Genomic DNA, 23525 nt, shown 5'->3' with positions numbered 1-23525 from the left:
CTGAGGTTGAACCGAAAGCCGACTGTAACAACTTCGATGAGAAGACCTTAGCAGTTTACAATGATGGATCTGAACAGAACCAACTTGAAGTGCCACATGACAGCGATGTCCTCATTTATGTACCTCAGGTGGCCAAAAGCCGCTACCTGTAATCGTGTTCGTTCCTCGTTATCCCTAGATGCTCTATCAACGGGATGTCAAGCATGAGCCAGCCTTCTGATCAACCCAACGCCGGATGCCCAGTTCTTATCCAAGTTACGCCATGCATCCAATGCTATCGAACCGGTGTTGCAATGAAGATCAAGAAAAAAGGGGTATTTCATCAAACCGCAAAACCAAGTTGATCTCGCTCATCGTCCACAAGTCGTCCCCATTCCAGTAGTAGCCGAAACATGTAGATACGCATGTCTTCTCTCCGGAGCGCTTTGCGGCTCCACGCCCTGCCTTCTTCCGCAATGGCCTCTGCTCGCCTCTTGCCTTCCGTGTCAATTCCAAAGTACGAAAGGAGATCCCACAGCTCGTGGAGTCGCACATCGACCGGGACGTAGTGACGCCACGCGTGGACCCTCTCGTTGAACCAAGTCCGGAAGAGGCCGGAGCGGTATACGAGACTCTTGCTGCGGAGGAAGGGGATGAAGCGCCCGCTGAATCCCGCGCCGTCGAGGTCCATCAGGTGTGCGTACTTCCAATGGTCGGTGAAGGGGACCTGGGACTTGTCGGGGGAGTCCTGACCAATGCCCCAGAAGGTATCCTTTTCGCTTTGGCAGTCCTCTCGGTGACACTTGGTCCATCTGCTCACGAAGCCAACATCAAAATTTGGCAGATCATCCGGTCCCAAGACCAGTGTCCGACCATCCTGTTGGAGTTTCGTAACCCTCATAATCGAATTTGCAGCTTGGACGAACCGAGCCCTGAGGAAACCCTGCCACGAGCCCCAGGCTGCATACCCATCCGACGATGACCCCCTCCAGAACATGGTGTTCTTCTTCTTGCTCCATTCCATGTCCTCGTTCTCATCGTACGCGGCCTTGTCGTCGTAATTCCAAGGCGAAGGCACCAATATATCAGCAAACCCTGACGTCCTGCTTTGACTGAACACGGGAAACGCATCTCTGGTGAAAAGGGCCGGCGCCGGAGACAATAGAAATCCGTGAAGGTATGCCAAGTCTGGTTGGTGGCAGAGGTCTGTAGCTGAGGTCCAGTTCGACACAACGGGGTTCTCGAGCGCCTCAAAGACGCGGATAGCATGCGGCAGGAGACATCCACGGCACGCCTCTTTACGACTCCACCATCTCGTGTTCCGGGCGGCCGAGTCGGGCGGACAGGTTGGAGCAACAAAGTCGTAGTAGTTTTGATCTCGGATGCGGTCTTCGAAGAAGGGTGACCGCTGCTCAGGTCCCTTAACAGCATCGTCGTCACCCCAAACTGCTGACTTGGATCTGTCAAACGTCTTTCGATCCTCCGAATTGAGGAGCTTCCTCCTCGATTCCAAGCCAACGCCGTGAAGTCCAGACATGTCTTCGAAAGGGATCGCCACGCGAGGCTCGTCGTTCAGGTTGATGGCAAGGTCCATGTCGGGGAGATGCTCGGCAAAGTCCTCAATCATGTTCTTCATAGAGGTCATCATCCACATGTGGGATCCAGGCGTACCGGGAGCCACGTTAACCTTTCCCCCCCGAATCCGAATGCCTCCAATGCCAAGCCACGGTATCTCCAAGGAATGCTTGGTACGATCTCGCAGGACCTTCGGCTCAACGCCCCAAAACGGGAGTAAATCGTCGTTTATCTGGCTGAAATCGTCGATGATGGGCGAACCGTTGGCGACAGCGTACTCGTACCACTTATCAAAGTTGGGAGGCGGTGCCACACCATAACGCTGTTGATATTCTTTCGCCGCGACCTCGAGGGTGGAGCTCTGATTCGCTCTCGCGATCCAGGCGTCGGATTTGGTATTGGCCGCAGAGAGAAGATCGGGGAAGGATAGAGTATCGGTGGAGTTAAAGTCCGGGTAAAAGATAAGGTAGGTTCCGCAGAGGACGCCAACCAGGACGACGTACCACATCAAGAGAAACCTAATGAGCCGTGGATCTCCCGGCGAAGATCCAGAAGCGCTGGCGATATCCTTCTCGTATCGCAAAAGGAGGCCGACGCCGACTATCGTAAGACCACTAGCTATCATGTAGGGTAGAGAGCCGTCCATGGGTAGCGCGGTGTGCAGCATGCGGACGAGCTGATGGGCATAAACGCCTGAAGCAGTGACAATCATGCCCAACGTGCTAGGATGCATGTCACTCATGACATAAAATCCCAATATCAGCCCCAGCGACGCCACTGTGCTGTCCGTCAGTAGATCTCTGATTTCGACAAAGTGAAGTCCAAACGCCCAACGGGTGTTTCGAGCGTTATGGAGGGAGAAACAGGCAAGCAAAGCCAGAACACCTGCGGACCCTAGAAAGAGTTTCGACACGAATCCCCAAGCCTGCGGTGCGTCATCCACAGTGTCCTGCCGCCATTTCGACAGGTAAAACAGCAGCAGCGCATCCAAAATGACAGTAACGACCTGGGCTATGGGGATCTGTCTCTCCCACCGAAGAAAGCCTGCTGGACATATTGCGCCGGCCGACTGTGTTGATAGGGCGAGAGTGGCCCTCGTGGCGCAGGCCCAAGCGATGGCGATGACGAAGTAGCGCAAGTGAGCAACATTACAGCAGCGTCGAGATCGAGCTTGGTCACCATTGTGTTGTTGGAGTCGTATGGTGGAGGGAGAAAACGTTGTGTAAAGGACGACAAGAGCTGGGAGGAATACCTGTGCGCGGCGTGTTAGTTCTTCGCGGCCATGGGAATTCTTCAGCATTGCGACAGCTCTCGGTCTACGAACCTCGAAGCTCTCCCAAGAGCAGTGAATCGTGCGGATAGTGCGCCAAAAGAGCAGCGATCGCAGTACGATAGCGCATCCTAGGAAGAAATAGGGCGACAACAAGAACCGAGGGTTGCGCGCGACATCGATGCCAGCTTGGAGTCGTTTTCGCCAGTCATTTTTCGAGGTTGAAAAGGTTGCCAGTTGATACCCGCTGCTGGTTGCACTTTTCCAGGGCGAGATCTGTCTGCACCATATCGCAATGAGTAGACCGGACTCGAGGAGCGTCAAGATGGAGAAGTGTATTGGCCGCTCTGCTTGGTGTTAGTAATTGTCGTCCATGCAATGGTTATGTCGTAATCTGTAAGCAAGGCGAGGTAGAGAGAGTCCGTGGGTTTACTGACCAAAAGCAGCGCTGCTGTTAAACCGTGAGGATATCCATGCTGTGCATGCAAGTAGTAGAATACTTGGAACGGAGTTAATGTCAGCAATGTCACTGGCGCAAATCCAAATACAATTAGGCGAGACATGGGAGAAATTGTGTCAAAAAGCTGCAGGTTTTGAGACTTTTTCTGATGCCATCTGAGACCGCATAGCAGGTAGAAGGTACACGTAGTGCAGCAAGGAATGAGGGCGTTCACTCACCAAGCCGCCAAGATGCCATGTCTCTTCAGCGGGGCCGCCATCGGCCTTTGTCAACTTGCCCTACCCAGCGCCGGCTTGGCAAGCAGAGAGACGTCGACTCCAGATGTAACGGGATAAATTGATGACGGGGAGGTGATCTGGGATGCGCGAAGAAGAACCAAAGAAGAATGCCAAAAGGATCATGCTACTGTGAGGTAAGCAAAGTCCAATGCGACCATGACGTTCCTTGGTCTAATTCCTACACTCCGAGGCAAACAGGACTTTGCTTTAGTGTGGTGTCGCGGCGCGCGCCTATGAAAAGGATGGAAGCGGCAGGCAAAGTGACAAGACAACCCAAGGGGAGGTAAGTACTTGTAGGTAGGTAAGCTGACGGAGGGATTTAAGGCTAAAGCAAGGTCAAAGCTGAACCAAGCCAAGATCAGAAATAGAGAAATGGTCAAATGGAAGAGAGGGAACAAGGACAAAGACGGGGGGGGGGGGATGGGGGAAGAAGGAATAGAAGAAACATGCAAGACAAGGCCGGCTCGAGGATAGTGCTTTCTGAAGAATGGCTAGCGTACGCCCGACACACACACGAGTGACAAACAGAGACGTCCACCCGATGGGATACTTCGATACGGAGACTATCAGGTAATACTAAGGTATCTGGTATCTTGGGGCAATGGGAGGCCTGCTTGGCTGCAGTCGCTACTGTCGCTACACACACCCAAGACGTATCGGATGAGGCACTTAATTGCTGTGATTGCTGTGTAAGGTAATTACAGAGAGGTAGGTAAGGTAGGTAACACGAGGCAAACAAGCAGACGGGAAGGGAAGCAAGCAACCACCATGGCACCAACGACGACTGCCAAGTGCCAAACCTTTCCTCTTTCCCACCCTTTAGTTAGAACTCGGGGAACTTGGAGGGGCTGGGAGAGTCCATCCAGCGTTTGCTGTGCCTTCTTTCTATCTCTGACCAAGGTACGGGCCAATCATGTTCTAGCGGGCCTCCCGTCCAGTACGGCGTAGCATTCTACCGTCATTGTGCGGTACAGCCGGTCCACACACGAGGGTGCACCAAGAACCTTGGTTGGAAGCTGCAAATCCCCGTCTGGTACGGAGTAGGTAGTAGTCTCTCCGACTCTCTGGCCCGTATCGTGTTGGACACTGGTCCATGGTCAATGGTCGTCCAAGGAACGTGGCGTTGGACGCGACGGGTTGGGATGCTTATGGGCCTTGGCCTGGGCCTGGGCCTGGACCTGTGTTGTCGCTTCGCTACAGAGACTGCGTACAAACGGGGCCGTTTGTATACTGGGGTTGAAGAACACGAAGAAGTCGCACGGAGTATGGAGTACCAGGGGAAAAAAAAAACGGGAAACACAAACAGACGAAAGCATGGCGTCATGGGCGCAGCTTTCTGTAACGGTTGATGTGGCTTTCCCAGGAACGGGATGCGTAAGTACTCAGGTCCGTACCTTACCTTAGCTGACGGGTTCATCAAGCCATGCCCGAGTAATTGGAACCGGCAGAGAGAATAGGAATGGGAGTCGAATCCTTACTTCGTACGCCTTACTCCTGACTTCGATCCGGAGGGATGCTTTCTGCACGGCCACAGTCGTACGTGTACCTCGTACCGCACATATTGGTCATTGGTGAAAGCGGCTGTGGTTGTGTGTGGAGAAAAAAGAACGGAATCATTGCGACTCATGGACAATGCTTGCCCTCCGACTCCATCCCTCGACATTCCGATCTGCGGGCCCGGTGGACCTGACCTTCAATGCTGCCATCTTTTTCTCATCTTTTTGGACCAGAAATCCGGAGCCGTAGTTTTGGGAGAATACAAGAGACGGAAAGGAATGCTGATACGGCTGGCAAGATTGAGATGAACGACGTTGGCCAGAGTTCGGATGTCATGAGCGCAAAGGATGGAAGGACGAAACTCCAAGAACTCATCATTCATTTGCTGATACAAACACGAGTTCCTGGTACTTTTGCAACTTGCACGGACACCCAGAAACTCAACTTCTCAACCAATGTCGTGCGGAGAAATCAAGTCATTAATCCTTCTGCCTATTTCAATTACCGTGGTACCCCTAGCTGTCATCGGCTTTCCGCGTCGATCATGCACAAGGAAACCTTCCTCTTCCTCGCCAGCCAACGGCACCGCAAAGCTTATTGTCGTCCAACTCTAAGCCGCATCTTTCCCATGCAAGATATACACCATACCTTACCGTCCGATGCGGTAAGACGAAGGAAGCCTCACATTTCAGCCACATGTCAGCTCCTGACCTCGTCTTGTCCGATGCCGGTCTCTTGCTCTCATCGGGAGCATCAAATCTGTGAATACCACCTTATTCGGTCATCACAAATAGTGTCGACATCCTGTCAAGTCACGCTGCAATCATCGAAATCCACCAATGGACGCTCAAATCATTCATGACACTGCCATTGATTCATTCAGCCCAAGATTGATCCCCTCCGGTCTATGGTATTCACTTTTTGTCTTTTGACCCAACGTCAACATGCAAATATGACTTTTTTCTTGCTCTCTCTTGACCTCCCATTCCTGCCGAGAAAACCCTCATGTGCTGCCATCACTGGCATGTCATTTAAGCGCGCTGCCGTTGTCTAGGAGCAGCGCGAATGATGTCGTCTACGCGGAGAAGAAGCTACTGTGTGTTAGTCATTCATCCCAGACATCATCTCTCAATCAACACCAAAGGCGTTGCTAGGCGGGTATGGCACGTACCTCTGCTGCCTCACTGGCAGACGAAACAACCGCTCTCTTCAGCTTGTAACTCTCAACGACACCCAAGTCGCGCATGTCGGTGATACCACCCCCGGGCGACAGCAGGTCCAAACCATAATTCGTCATGCCGTCGTAAATCGCCTTTCTCAGACGGGCCACAAGCTCGCCAGAGTCGAGACCTGCGTTGTCGGCCAAAATGGTGGGCAGCTGGCGCAGCGCAGTCGCAAAGCTGCTGACAGCCATCTGCTTCTTGCCCTCAACGCGAGTGGCGGCACCCTCGACAGCCTTGGCCATAACCATCTCAGCACATCCACCACCCAGAGTGGTCCATGGCTCCTTCACCGTCTGCGAAAGGACGGCAAGCGCGTCGTGCAGACTGCGCTCTGCCTCGTCCAGAAGCTGATCTGTGGCACCACGCAGCACAATGGTGCATGCCTCGCCAGCAGCGACACCAGAGAACTTGATCAAGGTGTCCTCGCCAATGATGACCTCCTCAATAAGCTCGCATTGTCCCAACTTGACCTGGTCGGGGTGGTCAAAAGTTGAGGCAATCTCACCGCCCGTCACCAACGCCAATCTCTCAATACCATCAAAATCGGCGTGCTCGATAGACATGATGCCGGCGTCCGTGAAAAGCTGCTCGGGCCAGTTGTAGATGAGTTGTCTGTTGATGAAGCAGTTGATGCCGTGCGACTTAATCTTCTCCACCTTTGCCTTCATCTTCTCCTTCTCGGCCTTCTCGAGGTCGGCCAGCTTGCTCGTCGTTGACACCTTGACGCGAGCGCCAAAGATCTTGATCTTGTCTGTGTCCATAGAGGTGTTGGCGACCAGGATCTTGGCCTTCTCGAGGCGCTTGGGCTGGTTGACACCAATTTTCTTGTCGAGAATGAAACCCTCGTCCAGGTACGAGTCGCTCAACTTGCCACCGGCCTTCTTGATGATTTGGATATGGCTCAGGTCGGAGGAGTTCTTGAGTCGCAGCACGGCATCGCAGGCGAGCTTGGAGAAATGGTCGCGGTCCTGGGCCAGGACCTTGGAGCTGAGGGTTGTGCGGGCAATGGCCTGCAGGTCTTTTCTGAATGCCTCGGGAGTGTTGCTGCGGTCGACGGCTGACTCCTTCAGGGCCTTGAGGGCGGCCTGGCTTGCTATCCGGTATCCCTCGATAATGGTCTGGGGGTGGATCTTCTTGTCGACGAGCTTCTCAGCTTCGCGCAGAAGCTCCGCCGCAAGGACGGCAACGGAGGTGGTACCATCACCGACTTCATCGTCCTGGACCTTGGAGATGTTCACCAGCACCTTGGCCGCCGCGTTGTCGAGGGCAATGGACTTTAGAATGGTAGCGCCGTCGTTCGTGACCATGATCTCGCCAGTCGATCTGGACGTTTGTCAGCCATGTCAGTGGATCAAGGCGGTAAATGGGGGGTTATTGAATTTGGCGGGGTTCAACATACGCAGACTGCAGAATCTTGTCCATACCCTTGGGGCCGAGAGTGCTCTTGACGAGGTCACCGACGGCGATGGCGCCAACGAAGGCGGAGAGACGGGCATTCTCTCCCTTCTCCTCGGTAGTTCCGTCCTCGAAGATTTGTGTCGGGCTGAAGGACGACTGGAGGGGCACCCATTTGTTAGCATCTTGGGCCACATCCAAGGGGGTATAGGTGTTTGAGACGAACCATGGTGAATGTGTATTATGCAGACACTCTGTATCGAAAGTCGAATCGGTGACTGGGTGGGTGGGGGGAAAGCAAAGGTATCTGGGTTGTACAATCCTCAGCCTTGGGAGAGCTTCACCGAGAAAATCGTCGTAGAAAATTTGGGGGGGTTCAGCCTGGCGAAGTGGGGTGTGCTGGGCAGGAGCTTCCAGGCAGTGTGGTCAGCGAAGCAGAGCTGCTGTGGTGTTTCTACAGACGTCCATCCTCCACTGTAGCAATTACTAGTGGTCAGTGCGCGTTCATGGCAGCAATGGGCACCTGGCGGGGTACATCTTATGGCGGGAGCTTCTCTGGGCGGTGAGAGACGTGACCCTGACGCAGTCCGATTGGGAAAGTGTACCTGACGGTGACGGCCGGCAGAATCCACACGTGACTCTCCTAGAGGTGGCCGTTGCGACGAGGTATTGAAGTACCTTACCCAAGGCCCCAGGCAGTAGCGAGGGGCTTTCTCGGGACCGGAACAACCGAATAATCCAGCCCACACGAATGTGCCATATCACCAAAAACTTTCCAAAACGAGGTCCAAATTGTGTGCGCAATAGTTGTTTGGTCCCCTTTGCCACCCCCTGTAGAACTCCCTTTCAAGACGTGAAATCCATCCAGTCGATAAGCCGCTAGCATCCAAATCTCCAGAGCCGTTTCGTAGAGTTTGCACCGAATTTGCCCTGCACCCAGAGCCACATTGAAGCGCTCCGCAAGCCGCAAACCCTCACAAAAAAACCGAGAAAATCGCGGGGCACTTTTCAACCACTGGAAAGCCACCCCAACCCCACTCTATTTGGCACCTCTTTTTTTCCTTCCCACCACAGAAAGGCCATCGCAACGCTTCCTCGCCGAGAGACACGTACCCCCTTCCCCTTCCGTCCCCCGATCCGAAGAATTCACAACCGCCACACCTCGACTGTTGACTGATCCAGTCGTCGCAATCATGGCGCCTTCTTTCGACCATCTGCGCGAGGCAGATCTCGACGACGACGAGTACGATGAGGAGGAGATCGACATCTCCGACCTGCGCGAGAAGTACGAGGTTCAGCTGGAGCAGGGATACGACACCTTCGTGGTCATCGATGGCCTTCCCGAAGTCAATGAGGACCAGAAGCCCAAGCTGGTCAAGTTCTTGCTGAAGAAGCTGAACTCTGTTGGAAAGACGAGAGAGGATCTGATTTACATGCCCATGGGCGACAATGGAAAGTCACTGAGGTACGTTTGGTCTAGTGGATCCCCGTCTCGGATCTGACCCAGAGAGATGGAGATCGCGCTCGAGACAAGACAGCGATGCTGACGATGACCGCTCAGATTTGCCTTTGTCGAGTACTCCTCCCCCAGCGAAGCCGCCGCTGCCGTTCGCGGACTCGACCAGGTCCCTCTCGACAAGAAGCACACCCTCCGCGTCAACAAGCTCACCGATGTCGACCGCTACGGCCGCGAAGGCAAGGTCCACGAGGAGTACACCCCGCCTCACATTGAGGAGTTCACCGAGACCGAGCACCTGAGATCATTCATGAAGGACCCCAGCGGACGTGGAAGAGACCAGTTCGCCATGTATCGCGGCGACACCGTTGGCGTCTTCTGGAACAACGAGAAGGACGTCCCCGAGAACGTTGTTGACCGTCAAAACTGGACAGACAGCTTCATCCGCTGGTCACCACAGGGAACCTACCTCACCTCGGTCCACGCCCAGGGTGTTCAGACTTGGGGTGGCCCGTCATGGTCAAGGCAGAAGCGTTTCCCTCACCCCTTTGTCACCTTTGTCGACTGGTCTCCTTCCGAGAAGTACCTGGTGACATGGTCTGCTCGCCCCATCTCCATCCCCGACGAGGGCCACCCGGCCTTGTCTGTCGATGATGATGGCAAGAACTACGTTATCTGGAGTGTCGAGTCTGGCAAGCCCATTCGTTCCTTCGCCAACCTGGATATGGAGGGTATGGACGAGGCAAAGCAGCGCAAGCTGCTCTGGCCCGCTTTCAAGTGGTCCGCCGATGACAAGTACGTCGCGCGTCTCAACTACCAGACCGGTATCTCCGTCTACGAGCTCCCCCGCATGAACCTCCTCGACAAGACTTCCATCAAGATCGAGGGTATCATGGAGTTCGACTGGGCCCCGGCTAGCGTCCAAAGAGATGGTATCAAGACATATGAGCAGCTTCTTACCTACTGGACACCCGAAATTGGCAGCAACCCCGCCAAGGTTGGTCTTATGAGCATCCCCAGCAAGGAGGTTGTCCGTCAACTGCCCCTCTTCAGCGTCTCTGACGCAAAGCTCCACTGGCAATCCGATGCCTCATACCTCTGCGTCAAGGTCGATCGTCACTCCAAGTCCAAGAAGTCCCAGGCCACCACTCTCGAGATCTTCCGCATCAAGGAGAAGGGCGTTCCCGTCGAGGTTGTCGACACCATCAAGGACACAGTCATTAACTTTGCCTGGGAGCCCAAGGGTGACAGATTCGTCATCATCACGACAACGGAGCCCGTCGGCGCTGTCGCCGTCGCCCCCAAGACCTCCGTCTCCTTCTTCTGCCCCGAGAAGGCCAAGGGCAACGTCGTTGGTAACTTCAAGCACCTCCGCACCCTGGAGAAGAAGAACAGCAACGCCATCTACTGGTCCCCCCGCGGTAGATTCGTCGTGATCGCCACCGTCCACAACCAGCAGAGCTCCGACCTTGACTTCTTCGACCTCGACTTTGAGGGTGAGAAGCCCGAGTCAGACAAGGACCTGACCGCCAACCTCCAGCTCATGAACACCGGCGACCACTACGGTGTCACCGACATTGAGTGGGACCCCTCAGGACGTTTCGTCGCCACCTGGGCCTCCGCCTGGAAGCACTCTGTATGTGGTCATGCTTTTTCCCTGACCAAATGAACGCAATTACTAACGAAACGGACTATAGATGGAAAACGGATACCACATCTACGACTTCAAGGGTGAGGCTCTCCGCGAGGAGCCCGTCGAGAAGTTCAAGCAGCTCGCGTGGCGCCCTCGCCCCCCGACGCTGCTCACCAAGGAGGAGCAGAAGCAGATCCGCAAGAACCTGCGCGAGTACAGTCGCGTCTTCGAGCAGGAGGATATGGACCGTGGTGCCTCTGCCGACCGCGAGGTCGTCGAGGCCCGCCGTCGCCAGCTCGCCGAGTGGGTCGCCTGGCGTGAGTCCATCGAGGAGGAGGTCGCCGAGGAGCGCAAGGACCTCGGCCTGCCCTTGGACATTGTCGCCTACCTCCTCTCCCAGAAGACGCAGGCCAGCGAGGGCGAGGAGCAGATCATTGAGGAGATTGTGGAGGAGGTTCTCGAGGAGACGGAGGAGATTGTCAACTAAAAGGGTTAGTTAAGGCAAGAGATGACACATGAAGAGGTTGGGTGATATTTTTTCGTTGTGTTTTTTAGATGAGGACGGAAGCAAACCAGCCATCGTCCGCCCACAAGTTGTCGTCGCAGTTCCTGGAAAAAGTAGCCAAAAAGGGGGCCATGATGAGGAGTGAAAAGTCTAAAGGGGGCCCGTCACAACAAGCCTTTCCCAGTTGTTTTCCCATTTGGGCGGTTAGGTGAGGTTGAGGCATCTGCACAGGAAGGTTAATTCACGGATTTGAAGACACACGTGTTGCATGACGCTCGTGAGTGCAACTGAAGTCAAGCTGTTCATGATGTCTATCGTGACTAAATGTTTGGGGGTATCTCGGTGATGGCATGCATACACGACGATACAGCCCAAGGTATCCTGCTTGATATGCGAGATGGACGACACTCTTGTAGAGCCAATGGTAATCGAACGTCACATAACATCCAAGTATATCTTAGCTCAGATGAAGTCTTTGACAAGTCATATTCGCCTTGTGAAAGACCTTGATAGTCCTTGTAAAGCTACGTCACAGTAGTTGTCACGATTGTCTCACTGTCTTGATGGACCATAGACGCAGGTTTAAGTTGTAATACTAGCACACATGGGTTCTTCTACAATACGACTATGATACGAATGGGATATCAAAGAGGTGATCGACACCTCTGGGGAAAAAAATAAGCCATGAACCCCGCCCGGTTCAAGAAATGAAAGCAAGATGCGGATCGCTAGCGACGCCAGAAAATGTTTGATGCTAAACCCCAACCCCTGGGTCGTCTGTCTTACGGGGTAAACGACGCGCCCCTACACGACGACGGTGTAGAACCAATACAGGTTACATCCTCTATCCGGGATCGTCTCTCGTCCCAGGAGAAACATAAACATTGTTTTATCCGCAGGGAAAGCCGGGCCTGCCACGTTCCGCATGGTCAAGTTCCTCGGCGCCCAGCGTCTGTATATCTACATGCCACAATAAGAATGTCTGTCTTTGCCCATGAGGATGCTCGCGCACTGCGAAACTTCCAGGCGACAGATGAGAATAGTATATATCCCGTACAGGTAAAGAGACGAAAAAAAAAACAAAAAGGGTTGCTACAAAAAACCAGCTCCCACAGGTAATGTCCATCGCGCCGCAGACGCCGGTTGCTCTTTATACACGCCCACTAGTAGACAGCTTGCAGCCGACTGCCTTATGTGAGCTGAGTTGAGTGCTGTTGGTTTTTCGGTGTATGTGCGATTGCCTCCGATAGAAGGGCCGGTACGACACCGGCCCAGGAGATTAGATATAAACAGTTAGGATCATGTCGTATTTTTCCAAAGCCGAAATATTCATCAAGCGTAAAAGGACTTTTCAATACGAGACCGTTCGGAACAGACTAGGCTTTGCCCGCTTCCCGAACGGATCGCATCCACTGGTCTTCGGCACCATCGTCGCCAACTACAGCCTTACGGCCATCCTTGTTGGCGCTGCTTTCGACCAGCTTCTTGGCTTCTCCAGCCGACTTGGCGCCAAGGAGTGCCATTTCGTGACGCATGAGCGTGGCCACAGCTGCTCGAACCAAGACCGCATCGCCCTCAAAGACGTAGACGTCCCACAGGCGAGCGGCTTCGTCCATAGCCAGATGTGTGGTTCCGAGTCCCATGAAGAAGTTGCCGAGGTAGAAATCTGCGTCACCCTCGGAAATATCTTTGGTCAGGTGCTCGTGAAGACGTGGAGCCTTGACGCTCAAAGTCTGCATCACGAGGTTGTAGGCTGAAGCCTTCGCGCCGGGATCTTCTGAGTAAAAGCTCAGAGGCAACGGGCGGTTTAGGACGTTGGCCAGGGCGATAAATGTTGCGGACGGCGAGGGAAGGTTCAGTAACAGAAGGGCGGCGACGGTCTGCGAAGGGAGTTAGTTCATGATAGCACTCCAAACGATGTTTGTGAGACTTGAGGTGGACTTACGTTGCAGCCCTTGACGTAGCCGATATCGCTCCGGTACAGCGCATAGGCGAACAGGACGTCAACGAGGCTCTGGTGAAGTGGCCCGCCGACTTGGAAAATTCGAAGATCCTGCCATGTGTGTTCGGCCACGTCTTTGCGGATAGCTGACAGCCATGCGGCTCTCTGGATATCCTCCGAATCGCCCTTGCCAGCCTTGACTCGCTCCTCGAGCTCCTGGGACCGGCCGAGGGCGGCCTTGTAGGACTTTTCCGACAGGCCAAGTTCGTTGCCAATGGCCCTGGACCAGACCTGACCTCTGCTGCGCGGAGCGATTCCCTTCCACCACAGCTCACGGGTGCGACGTTCGCGGATTGCGTCGGTCCATGTCGGAATGATGTCGTCTTCCCAAATATGCATCAAGCTGTCAACCTTCAGATCGCGTGAAGATTTCCGCGCGAGACGCGAAGCCTCACGGCGGCGATCTGCCTCGGCGCTGCGTGCCATCATCTTCTTATATTCACGCAGATGACGCTTCTCTTCCGCGGGATCCTTGGGAGGAAGCCATGATGGTCTGGTGCGACTGAGCACAGCCTCCTTTTCCTTGGAAACTGGGAGTGGGTCGATCATGATGTTGGTTTGACTCCGCAGTGAAGGAAGTTCGGGAAGAGCGGACTTGACGCGGGGCTTCTGGGCGTGTTGTTCGAGAGATTTGCCATTCCACGTGTGACGTCCTGTAGGGTTGGCATTTTCAGCGGCCTTTTCACGCACATAATCCGAGTGCTCCTCGAGCTTCTCCGTCAAGTCCTTGGCATCGGCATTGAGTTCTGCCAGTGCGAGATTCCAGCTTCTTGCCCGAGTCTTGAGCGGTTCAGGGCCACGTTCGCCAATCGAGGACAGAGCTGTGTCGGACTTCCACGACGGTGAACGCAGGCATCCCGTCTCAACTGGGATTGGAGATGTTCCGTTGCCCACACTGCGAACACGTTCCTTTGGCGGCCGGTTAGGAGATGCTCCAGAGGAAGTTGGCCTGCTCTGCGTCCGCTCAAGCTTGGGTCGAGGAGAGATGGGAACATTGTCGAGAATAAGGCCGTCGGGAATGTCGTCCGTGTCATCCTCGTCGCACTCTTTTTCCAACTCAAATGTGGATTTTCTGTCTTGGTTCGACTGCCAGCTGCCCCGGCGCGGTTTCAGGGGTACATTGGGGTCTCTCGGCAATAGTGAGAAGTTCGGGCTCGGGCTGCGGTTCTTGCGAGGGAATTGAAGGGAAGTCGTCGAGTGGCTCGCGAAACCTCGAGGGTTTACCGGGTTCACCGGGCTTCGACGGGGATCGGGAAGGCGGCCAGCGCTTGGGCTGCGGCGGTTGAGAACGTGGCTGTCGGTCTTCAAGCTCAAGAAAGGAGGTCGAGAGGAACCGCGAGAGTGGGGAGCGAGGTCGGCCGTGGGACCTGAGCTTCTAGGCTTCGCGAGGTCTCGTGTCACCGGCGGAGAGCGGGAATGGGGTGGTTTCCATGACGGAGGGCGGAAGTCGTTGGCGTAGGATCTCGAGTAAGGTTGAGAGGGCTTCGAATGGGACTCGCGAACGCGTTGTGTGTCGTAATGAGAAGCATCGTCATCTAGACCGATTTCTTCAAAATGGCTAACGTCGTCCAGGACGCTATTGTCGTCGGAATGGAAGGACTTGAAGGAAGAGGACTTTGACGACTTTGAGGACGTCATACCTGGCGGTGAACCTGGACTAGGACCCGCGAGATCAACGTCTTGATGCCCGTATATCATCATTGCATCGCCGAGTATCGAGGAGAAGGAAAAGGAAGGAAACGAAAGGGAGGAAGAGAAAACAAGACAAAAAGCTTGTTTGGCGGTATCTCTGGTCGAGATTGTCGTGGCCAGGCCTTGGAAGGACGGGGCAACAGTCCAGAATAGGGTGGATGGTGGAGGGCCCCTTGGGCAGGTTGCTTGGGAGTCGGGACCTGGGTCTGGGTGCGGGTTGGTGGAGCAAGGGAAATGGACCAGGCTATGCTGTAATGATTGCTGGGATCTGGGCGTTGGAACCTTGAGGTGGGAGAGTGGTTGCGGGTTGCGCGGGTGGTTCGCAAGGCGCAATTATGCGTAGCGGGCAATCCCTGGCTCAGGGCTTGGCTGGTGCTTGGTCGTCTTGTCTTTCTGACGAGGGATGATGAGACGAGACGAAGGCAGACTGTCTGTGGGGAGGGACCCCTTGATGCTCAGCGTGTACGAAAGCCCAGGTGAAGTGTCTCGAAATGGCTGGGATAGTGACGGCGGGGTGGCCGGTTGTCAAGGTCACAGGACGTGTTGTATGGACAGCACGCAGTGATGGGAGTATGCGTCGTTGATCGGGACAAAATGGGATGATGACAGCTGAAAGCGTTGACCTCGGGTCCGGTTATTGATATTGTACGGGACTTGTTGTATAGTATGATACGTGATGCAAGAATGTGCGTGTTGGCGGTTGTTGGTGCGGTGCGGACGAGTGAACGAATGTACGGATACGGATAGAGGAAACAGCGATGTAAAGTCCGTGAACGGCGACAATCTAGCGGTAAGAAGAGCGGTAACAGTTACTGGTGCGGTATGTCGAGGTCTAAGGTATGGATGCGTTGTTGGCAAGGTGAGGTAGCGAGCGACGGCATGTAATAGTGTATGAAGACCCGGACAATAATGCAGAGGTGTCAATTGATAGGCACGGACGGGATAGGGCTGGAGGGGTGAGTGAAACGAAAGGGATCCAAAGAATACTAAGGCAAGGTAAAAGTAGCGAGCGTGGGATGATGGATGGGATGCCAGAGGAGACTCGAGGTAGGTAGATGACGAGCCGAGTCCAAGACTTTCGAAATGGCAGAGGATAGTGAGAAAAAAAAAACAGATGACGGGAGATGAGGAGGGGTGAAGACGCAATGGGCAATTGGGTAGAGCCGAAATGACGGCAGATTGGAGAGAGCAAGCAAATGAGCGGCAAATCAACGATGAGTTGAGCTATGCATACAGCAGACAAGAGTGAAGTGAGCAGGGACAGGGAAGACAGCGGACGAGACAGGACGAACAACCTTCCGGCGGTGTTGTCGAAGGAAAAACCAGGGCAAAACGGGGCAAAAGGGGGGGAGGGAAAACAGGATCCGATGCAGATGCCAATGGGGAAGAATCAAGGAGAGAGAGAGAGGGACGGGATAGGGATCATGGATGGGAGGAGTTTGAAGAGACACGGAGACTCGCGGTTGAGGGAGAGCCTTAGAGGTGGTGGACGTGGAGAAGATTTTCTTCCCCTTTCTGATTGGGGGCGGAGATGTCGGCGGTACCTGGAGGGGACGTACCTTTTCTCCCCCTTCCTTCCTCACTTCCCGCAATGCAAAGGTCTCTCCTTCCAGGTATTGTGCACGGCAGGTACTTACCTTGAGGTGCTATCTGTGAGGTATCTCGACAGGTTCTATTTCCACATCGGGTACGTACTCTGCTAGTGGTCAAAACGACTGCAGAGCGCAATGTCCGTGGTGCATGTACACAACACTAACATGTTCTATGAGAGAATACTCTTTCCATGAATCCCAGAAATCCTGACTCCCACCAGCGTGATAAACAAGAGTTGCAATCATGATCTCAGTTTATGCAGGCGGCAGATTGGACGAATGCAGGCTGTGTCCAAGTGGGTGTGCTGGCCCTGGATCATCACTGCAGCCATCCAGCTGGGAAACCGAAGAAAAGAACAGGCTCTCTGGGTGCAGAACCTCGCGCGAAACATGGCACCGCCAGGGGACACACACACACAGTCAGTCACAGTCACGCACCAGCACTCGACCTCACTGTGAAGTTGCATGGGAGGGTGGGAGGTTAATCCTGGACCTTGAACCACTCAGAGGCCGCCATGGCAACGGGGAGACAATGTCCTTGATCCACCCGGACATTGTCAAATATCAGCATGCAGACGGCAGCCGTGGTCTGGCCCGACGTCCAGGATTACCTTACTCGAGTGAGCTCTGAGAGATCGAGCTTCTGACATTGAGAGAATATGCACTGCCAAAATTGGCCAGCTGTGCGCAGGCTGTCAATCCAACTGTCGGTCTGCACTCTGCAGAGGGCAACAATCAAAAGGAAATGGAAAGGAAATGCTGTAGACAGTGGCCAGATGAGTCGAGACCTCCAAATCCGCCCACAGCTGCAGATGTAATTCTCGCTTAGGTACAAGATCGCAAGTACTGCCCACCAGGGACTCCACCCACGTCAATCTGGCTCGGGTCCGCAAGGATACCTCCCCCCGTGTACCTCCACCTCTCACGACTCAGTCACTCGCCAGAGTCGACAAGACGCACACCATTTGCACCAGTAACAACGCATCTACGGCACCCACAAGTCTCTCAACCGTCAAAAAAGCTGCCGGGTTCCTGCCTGCTCGCCCTGCCCATCGCCGCCTGTCCAGCTGTGATTGTCACCACACTTCAGCTGAGATCAACGGCCCGGCGTCGAACCAGGCCCGGGTTTACTATCGGCCGCCCGCTCACTGCCTCACTCGGACCCATCGGAGGTCCGATCCACTCATCTCCCGTCTCCAGTGTCATTTCCCGTCCCCTCACTCACTCTCACTGCACCTGAGACTCTGAGTGACTGCTTACTCTCACCTTGCAAGTGCCGCTCCCATCCACACTCTCACACACTGGCCACTGCCACACGCACACTCATGTCACTCACAGTCCACACCTCTGTGACATGACACTGAGTTCATGCACGTCTTCCTCCCTTCTCGGGTGCTTACCTAACAAAACCTCAGACGATGGTCGAGCACCGTCAGACTCACCACGAACTGGAGGGCACGTCAATTGAAACGCCCCGGCCGTTTCTGATTGTTTCTCGCGCTGAGGACTTTGGAGGCCTGCCGTCATTGCACATCATCCAACTAATCTTATCCTGTGATGCGACTGTTCCTCGAACACGCCTCTTTTCTTCTTCCTCTCACAATTGTTCAATGCTGCCGCATTTCATCTCATCCGAACAGTGAGTTCGCAACGCGAGACGTAGGTTGCCCTCACCATCGGTATCGTCCATCTGGATCGACTACTCATTCGCGTCTGATACGACCTTGGGCATAAAGTAACCGCCGCGATGACCTCAGTAAGCGCCTGCACCAAACACGACCAATCGCCATGACGGCATCATTTCCTCGGCTCACTCTCGTTAAGGTAACTTCTCGTCCTCGACCTCTTCCAGTATATCTTTGCAGTGTCAGTGCACTTGGCTCTGGTCATCCGAAGCAATGGCACATGATTATTCTTGCCATCTGTCCCGGGCACAATGACGTCCAGCCAGCCGCAGCACCTTCATCCCATCTTCATGACCCGAGTCATCCTCACCCGCCCTTATCTTTTCTTGGTAACGTAGGGTCAAAACATTATAAAGCACGGCCTAGCACATGCTGAGAAGACCCGCGAACATGGCTGTCGGCGACCTCGGGGTCATCATCAACACCAACGTTTCTGAAGCTCCTGAAGCTCCTGGGTTCTGGCCCCAGCCTCCTCAGAAACAGTTGAATGAAAGCTACCTATGCTGACAGTACCCAAGCTTCTCGGCAAGTGCCTTCCAATGGTGTTGATAAGCGCTGCACCAACCCGAGCCAGGCGCAACGCCGTTGAAAGGGTTACTGCAGACCGCCGGCGCTTATCCGTACTTGGTTCTATGGAAATCGCCGCTAGAGCTGCCGGCATCGCGCTTCCCCATCAGGCTTAAGAAAAAAGTTGTGTTGGTTTCTCAAGTCTTTCACATTGCGGTGGCTGAAAACCACTACCGACCGAGCTCCCAAGACGCGAATGTCAAGGCGTCTCTAACGACTAGCGGGACACGTTCTCTGCATATGCCAGCTGTCCTCCGTGACGTTGCTGATGCATGCAGGGCAATGGGCTAGACACATCACCACGAGCTGTCAGAGTCGGCCACCGAAACTTGCATTGGCAGGAAGCGGCGCCTTCGTTGAGGAATTCAATCCATCTCTCATGTTTCTGGTGAACAACGAATCAGCCTACATCTTCGCCATATTCCAGAGCAGTTTGAAGTGTTTCAGAGTATCCCGCAGCATCAGCATTGATAACTATTGGCCTTGGTCGAGGACCTACTTCATGGCCGTACCCAGTAATGATGTTTAACGTTACCTAGGGATCAATCCTAGCTCGCAGTGTTGGTCACATTGTCAGGCTACCAGTCAGCTGTCGCGACATCGTCGCCAGGGCCACAGTGAATGGTACTACCGGCACTGCCAGAACCTCTCAGGTGCGGCTCTCCTCAGGTGATAATGACAATAATGACATCGAATATGAGACATGCCTGGCCAACATTCCATCCAAGTCGCGGAAGCAAGTCGAGCAAGATTAGGTTGGCGGATGGCACAACAATCAATTTAGGCGCCTCATTCTCATTCTTCCTTCTTTTTTATACAATGCTATTAATAACCAGATATTGCATTCCCCATGCCCCGAGCTAGCCGGTTCACGAGGCAACTCTCCCAATTGATGCGTGTGTCTCACCAGTCAGAGAACGAATTCAGCAGATCTGAATCAAAAGGTCATTTATTTCTACTGAAGAATTCTGTGCGACAAAATACTTTTGAGATCTAGCTTAGTTGGCCGGGACCCTGACCTTGATGACGATCTGCGGGACGAACTAGGCCGAGCGACAGATGTGTGTGGTGTGTGTGCGCCCCTCCACCATATCCGTGGTCGTGATCCAGGTGTGCAGTCTAATGGAAAGGGGATCCTATGTTCAATCCACCCAAATCTCAAAGTCCATGTTCCTGGTGACACCGGAAAATCTATGGTCACTGTCTCGCGGGTGTGTGTATTCAAACACTTCTCTGTGACACAAGAAACTCAGCCACATCCCTTCGCGACAGTCACGAGATCTGGCGTGCGCAGCCTCAATTATCGACATGGGCTACTTGACGACATCTCCAGGGGCATCTAACACCCAGCGCTGGTGAAAGATGAGGGTTTTACAAGGACAAAGATCTCAACACCGTAGCCACCGCTGAAACGTGAATGAAGAAAGGGCTGAGACAGACTAACATGAATGGCATTTCTCATAGCTGTGGGAGCACAGCAGTTGAGAACACGCGGCGCGTGCAACGGACGGAATGTTTTCAAGCTTAATCGCAGTTAGGTTCCGCAGCATTCAAGAAGCGCCTTCAGCTTGTCGGAATATTATGTGTGTAACTTCACTCATCATTGGAAGGGTGAGTACCGGCTGAAGAAGTACTTCAGGTTCGTGACGAGCTTTCCGAATTGCAGTGTTTGGTCAATCAATGACAGGATGTAAACCCTCATGACACATACACCACTTACATCGGTCGTATGCTCTTGATCTGCCCCCGAGTACTATGGGCCCATCATCATTTCTCAACATCCTTTGCGAGTGCGAATACCATGTGCCTCGTCAGTGTTATACGAAACAGCCTCCTCGGCGACATCCTGGCCATCCTCCTCTTCAGCTGATCCGGACCTCTTCTCTCTAGATGTGACAGAGCATGTATCAATTGGTAGTTGACCAGATATTCGTCACTCCAACTGACTAGGCGCCGTAACTTCGTATGAGCTCTCTTCGGGCCTCCATCAAGTGGCCTCTCCCCTCCGTCTAAATCATTCGTTCCCGCCTCCGTGCCCCGCATTCGCCATCGTTCCCCTCCCGGCCGTGTAGCTTCATGGCAAAGCACTAGATGAAGATGTTTGCACAATGTGTAGACTCATCTCGCAGTATTGGGGATGATGAATATCCTGGGCACCCGTTTGCTTCCCCATGTCTACTGTGCTCTACTAATACTCCACCCATCGGAAATTGCTCCATCTCTGAATATACAATGCAGCAAGGAGGGCGGCAGGCTGTCAGCTCTATTACTGGTAAAGACTGAGACAGCGGGTTTCTAGAGACGAGAATGATAGGACAAAGTCCGGGCCTTCAAGGTACGATGAGACTACATCTCATTACGGAAACCCGCCCAGGTGGGCGGGACCAGCAAGAACACCTTCCGCTATTGTGGTCCTCAGCTTCTGTCCAGACAAGCATTTCGGCATATCACAGCCAGGCCTGCGTGCAGAGACTGAGTAAGATGAGCCCGAAGTCTGCCGCTCCGTGCCACATGGTCGAGCCCACGTCGGGTTCGAAGCCTTCCATCCCAATTCTCTCTTGGAAGCCGACAGCGCTGTGATGGTGATGTCCCCCCAAGGGATTCATCTGTGCCATGAACATATAGCGTGGCTTCGGGCCTTTCAGCCTTCCAAGGATTCGTCTCTCGCCGGAAATCCAGCCGGAGACAGTAGTCAGCCTTTCACCCATCAAGTATATATTATTCCTGCGAGACCTTCTCGTCGGCCCATCGGCATGAGGCACGGCCGCGATCTTGACTCCATCATGCGACAGACCTTGAAAGGTTGAGTATATCAGCCACTCAGATATGTCTCGTCGTCTGAAGCTGAGAGCCAGCATTCGTAACGTGACGTTACTGTCGTGGCCCAAGCCGAGGAATCAAAGTCCTGCGCTGCTGTAGCTCTCTTACTACTTCGTCAATGACGGCCAGTGCAGGTCTAAAGAGGGCTCTGGGGGGACCTGTCAACGTCATGATGTCGAGAAAAAGACTGGTGATTTATCTTCCTTTATTGACGGGATTCCCGATGGATAGTTGCAGAAATGTTTTTGAAGGAACTTCAATAGTTATCGTCGACCGTTAGAACTTTCAACGTTTCGGTTGAATGACTCTTATGGCTCTCGAAGGGTACTACCTCACAGCCGTTCTCACGTTCTGTCTACTTCTTAGCAAGAGAAGAATGAATCGGACGAGACGAGAGGGAGGACGTGGCTCAATGGGGTCTTCATCCTTCTATTTAGATATGGGAAGCAAGCATGACGACGGTTACATGAGAGGTTGCTCTCACCAAGAGCCCTCTGCGCATATTTCCACGTAAAGCTGGTCAGCAACAGCGAGTTGTGAACATGAGACCGCGATCAAATGTCGTCAGATAGGGTTTCACATGTTGATATTGTTCTTTCAAGTTGAAGGTAAGTGTGGCCTTTTGGTACTTTTTGGGGGACCTGCTCAACAAACTCTCATTTCCATATGGCTAGGCAATATCATCCGTAAAGTGAACTCGTAGACGATGACCTCATAGTCCTTGACATAAGTTGAGAATAGAGTGCCAGATAGCAGAGGAAGATTCGGAGGAGTGAATGACAGTGCTAGAACAATGATCTCTGACTATAGAGTGAGATGCTGTTCAATAAGACGTAACACAAGACTGATTTCCAAGTCAGTGAGAACGGCATGGAGAGGTGAACCACCGGTACAGCTGGTAGGACCCTTATATTGTAAAGAATCATCAATGATCGGAAGATTTTGGCACCAAAGTAAGATGATAGAAGACAACGTGGCGCTAGAATTGATGACATTACCATTCGGCCATAGAATTCAAGTGACTGAAACGAGAGTAGCTGTGAGGCGAGAGAATGAGAAATCATGCTTATTTCGGCACATCTGATATCATATCCCGCCCTGTGTGCTGCTAAGCCAAGCTCGTCTATGATAAGGAACAAAAGGGAGATGTCTCTGATTCTTGACGACGAACGCCAGCGATATTCCGACATTGCGGATCTCCGAGAGCAACCGTACGACGCGCATGTAATGAAAGTGGCATTCACACATCTGCTGGAGTAACCGACCGATTCTACTACTTCTTGGCTTAGAAGGGGATTGAGCTGCGGGCTGCAGCATGCATATCTGTGTGAAAGGCAGCGGCGAAGACAACTTGCCACAGCCTCGGCGCATGAAGCAGAACATCGTGTTGGTCGGTTGGGCTGCGTCGAAAATCATCGGGTTGCTTTGGTTTTGACAATCTTGAGTTTTGCCCCCCGTGTTCTCGGTTAAGTTCCTCTAGAACCGGTCCAGTTACCGTACTTGACTTTCCACCCCTTCACCTACTTGTTTGGGTCTGACTACACTCTTATCATCGGTAACCCGAGCCGATCCAAGAGTGGCACAGTATGTCAGGGTCGAGGAAGGCAAGAGACTGGGGGGTTCGGAGGGACGTGGATGTCATGTGCGTATGTCTCTGCAATACCACAATGGTACCAACCAGCCGGGTCTACTTTCCTGGATTCACCTTCTTTTGCTGGTACATTTCCAGAGGAGACAGTGACAGTCTCTTGATAGGCGCTGGCAGAACTCGCCGTGCAGCTCTGATGCCATGGCGCCTGATCAGAGCCAAGCAGCATGTGTCGTTCATCGAGCTCTCGTATACCACAAACTCGTTGCAGTGATACATGAGCAAGGGGCCACACAGCTGGTGGCAAC

General features: G+C 53.5%; 5 protein-coding genes across 5 annotated transcripts; 1 reads left to right on the top strand and 4 right to left on the bottom strand.

The window, feature by feature from the left end:
* Positions 1 to 322: 322 nt before the first annotated feature.
* On the bottom strand, positions 323 to 3387 carry CABS01_13724 (uncharacterized protein; the record flags this gene model as incomplete). The annotated part of the gene is made up of 3 exons (XM_060547066.1): positions 323 to 2806; positions 2879 to 3171; positions 3258 to 3387. 3 exons carry the CDS (start codon positions 3385 to 3387, stop codon positions 323 to 325), a joined length of 2907 nt encoding a protein of 968 aa, XP_060394656.1.
* A 1133-nt stretch (positions 3388 to 4520) lies between these two features.
* CABS01_13723 (uncharacterized protein) lies at positions 4521 to 4886 on the bottom strand (the record flags this gene model as incomplete). Its single annotated transcript, XM_060547065.1, has 1 exon — positions 4521 to 4886. The coding sequence occupies one exon, from the start codon at positions 4884 to 4886 to the stop codon at positions 4521 to 4523; it is 366 nt and encodes a 121-aa protein (XP_060394655.1).
* Positions 4887 to 6090: 1204 nt separating this feature from the next.
* On the bottom strand, positions 6091 to 8085 carry CABS01_13722 (T-complex protein 1; the record flags this gene model as incomplete). Its single annotated transcript, XM_060547064.1, has 3 exons — positions 6091 to 6150; positions 6231 to 7605; positions 7682 to 8085. Coding segments are annotated over 3 exons (1839 nt in total), but the record flags the coding sequence as incomplete, so codon positions are not given.
* A 785-nt stretch (positions 8086 to 8870) lies between these two features.
* CABS01_13721 (eukaryotic translation initiation factor eIF2A) lies at positions 8871 to 11253 on the top strand (the record flags this gene model as incomplete). The annotated part of the gene is made up of 3 exons (XM_060547063.1): positions 8871 to 9142; positions 9239 to 10769; positions 10831 to 11253. 3 exons carry the CDS (start codon positions 8871 to 8873, stop codon positions 11251 to 11253), a joined length of 2226 nt encoding a protein of 741 aa, XP_060394653.1.
* A 1394-nt stretch (positions 11254 to 12647) lies between these two features.
* Positions 12648 to 14971, bottom strand: CABS01_13720 (TBC domain-containing protein; the record flags this gene model as incomplete). The annotated part of the gene is made up of 2 exons (XM_060547062.1): positions 12648 to 13151; positions 13217 to 14971. The coding sequence occupies 2 exons, from the start codon at positions 14969 to 14971 to the stop codon at positions 12648 to 12650; spliced, it is 2259 nt and encodes a 752-aa protein (XP_060394652.1).
* Between the last annotated feature and the right edge of the window lie 8554 nt (positions 14972 to 23525).

The sequence above is a fragment of the Colletotrichum abscissum genome, assembly GCF_030869225.1.
Source record: "Colletotrichum abscissum strain IMI 504890 chromosome Unknown Scaffold_47.1, whole genome shotgun sequence".
Lineage (NCBI taxonomy): Eukaryota > Fungi > Ascomycota > Sordariomycetes > Glomerellales > Glomerellaceae > Colletotrichum > Colletotrichum abscissum.
This window is presented reverse-complemented; position numbering and strand designations above follow the sequence as displayed.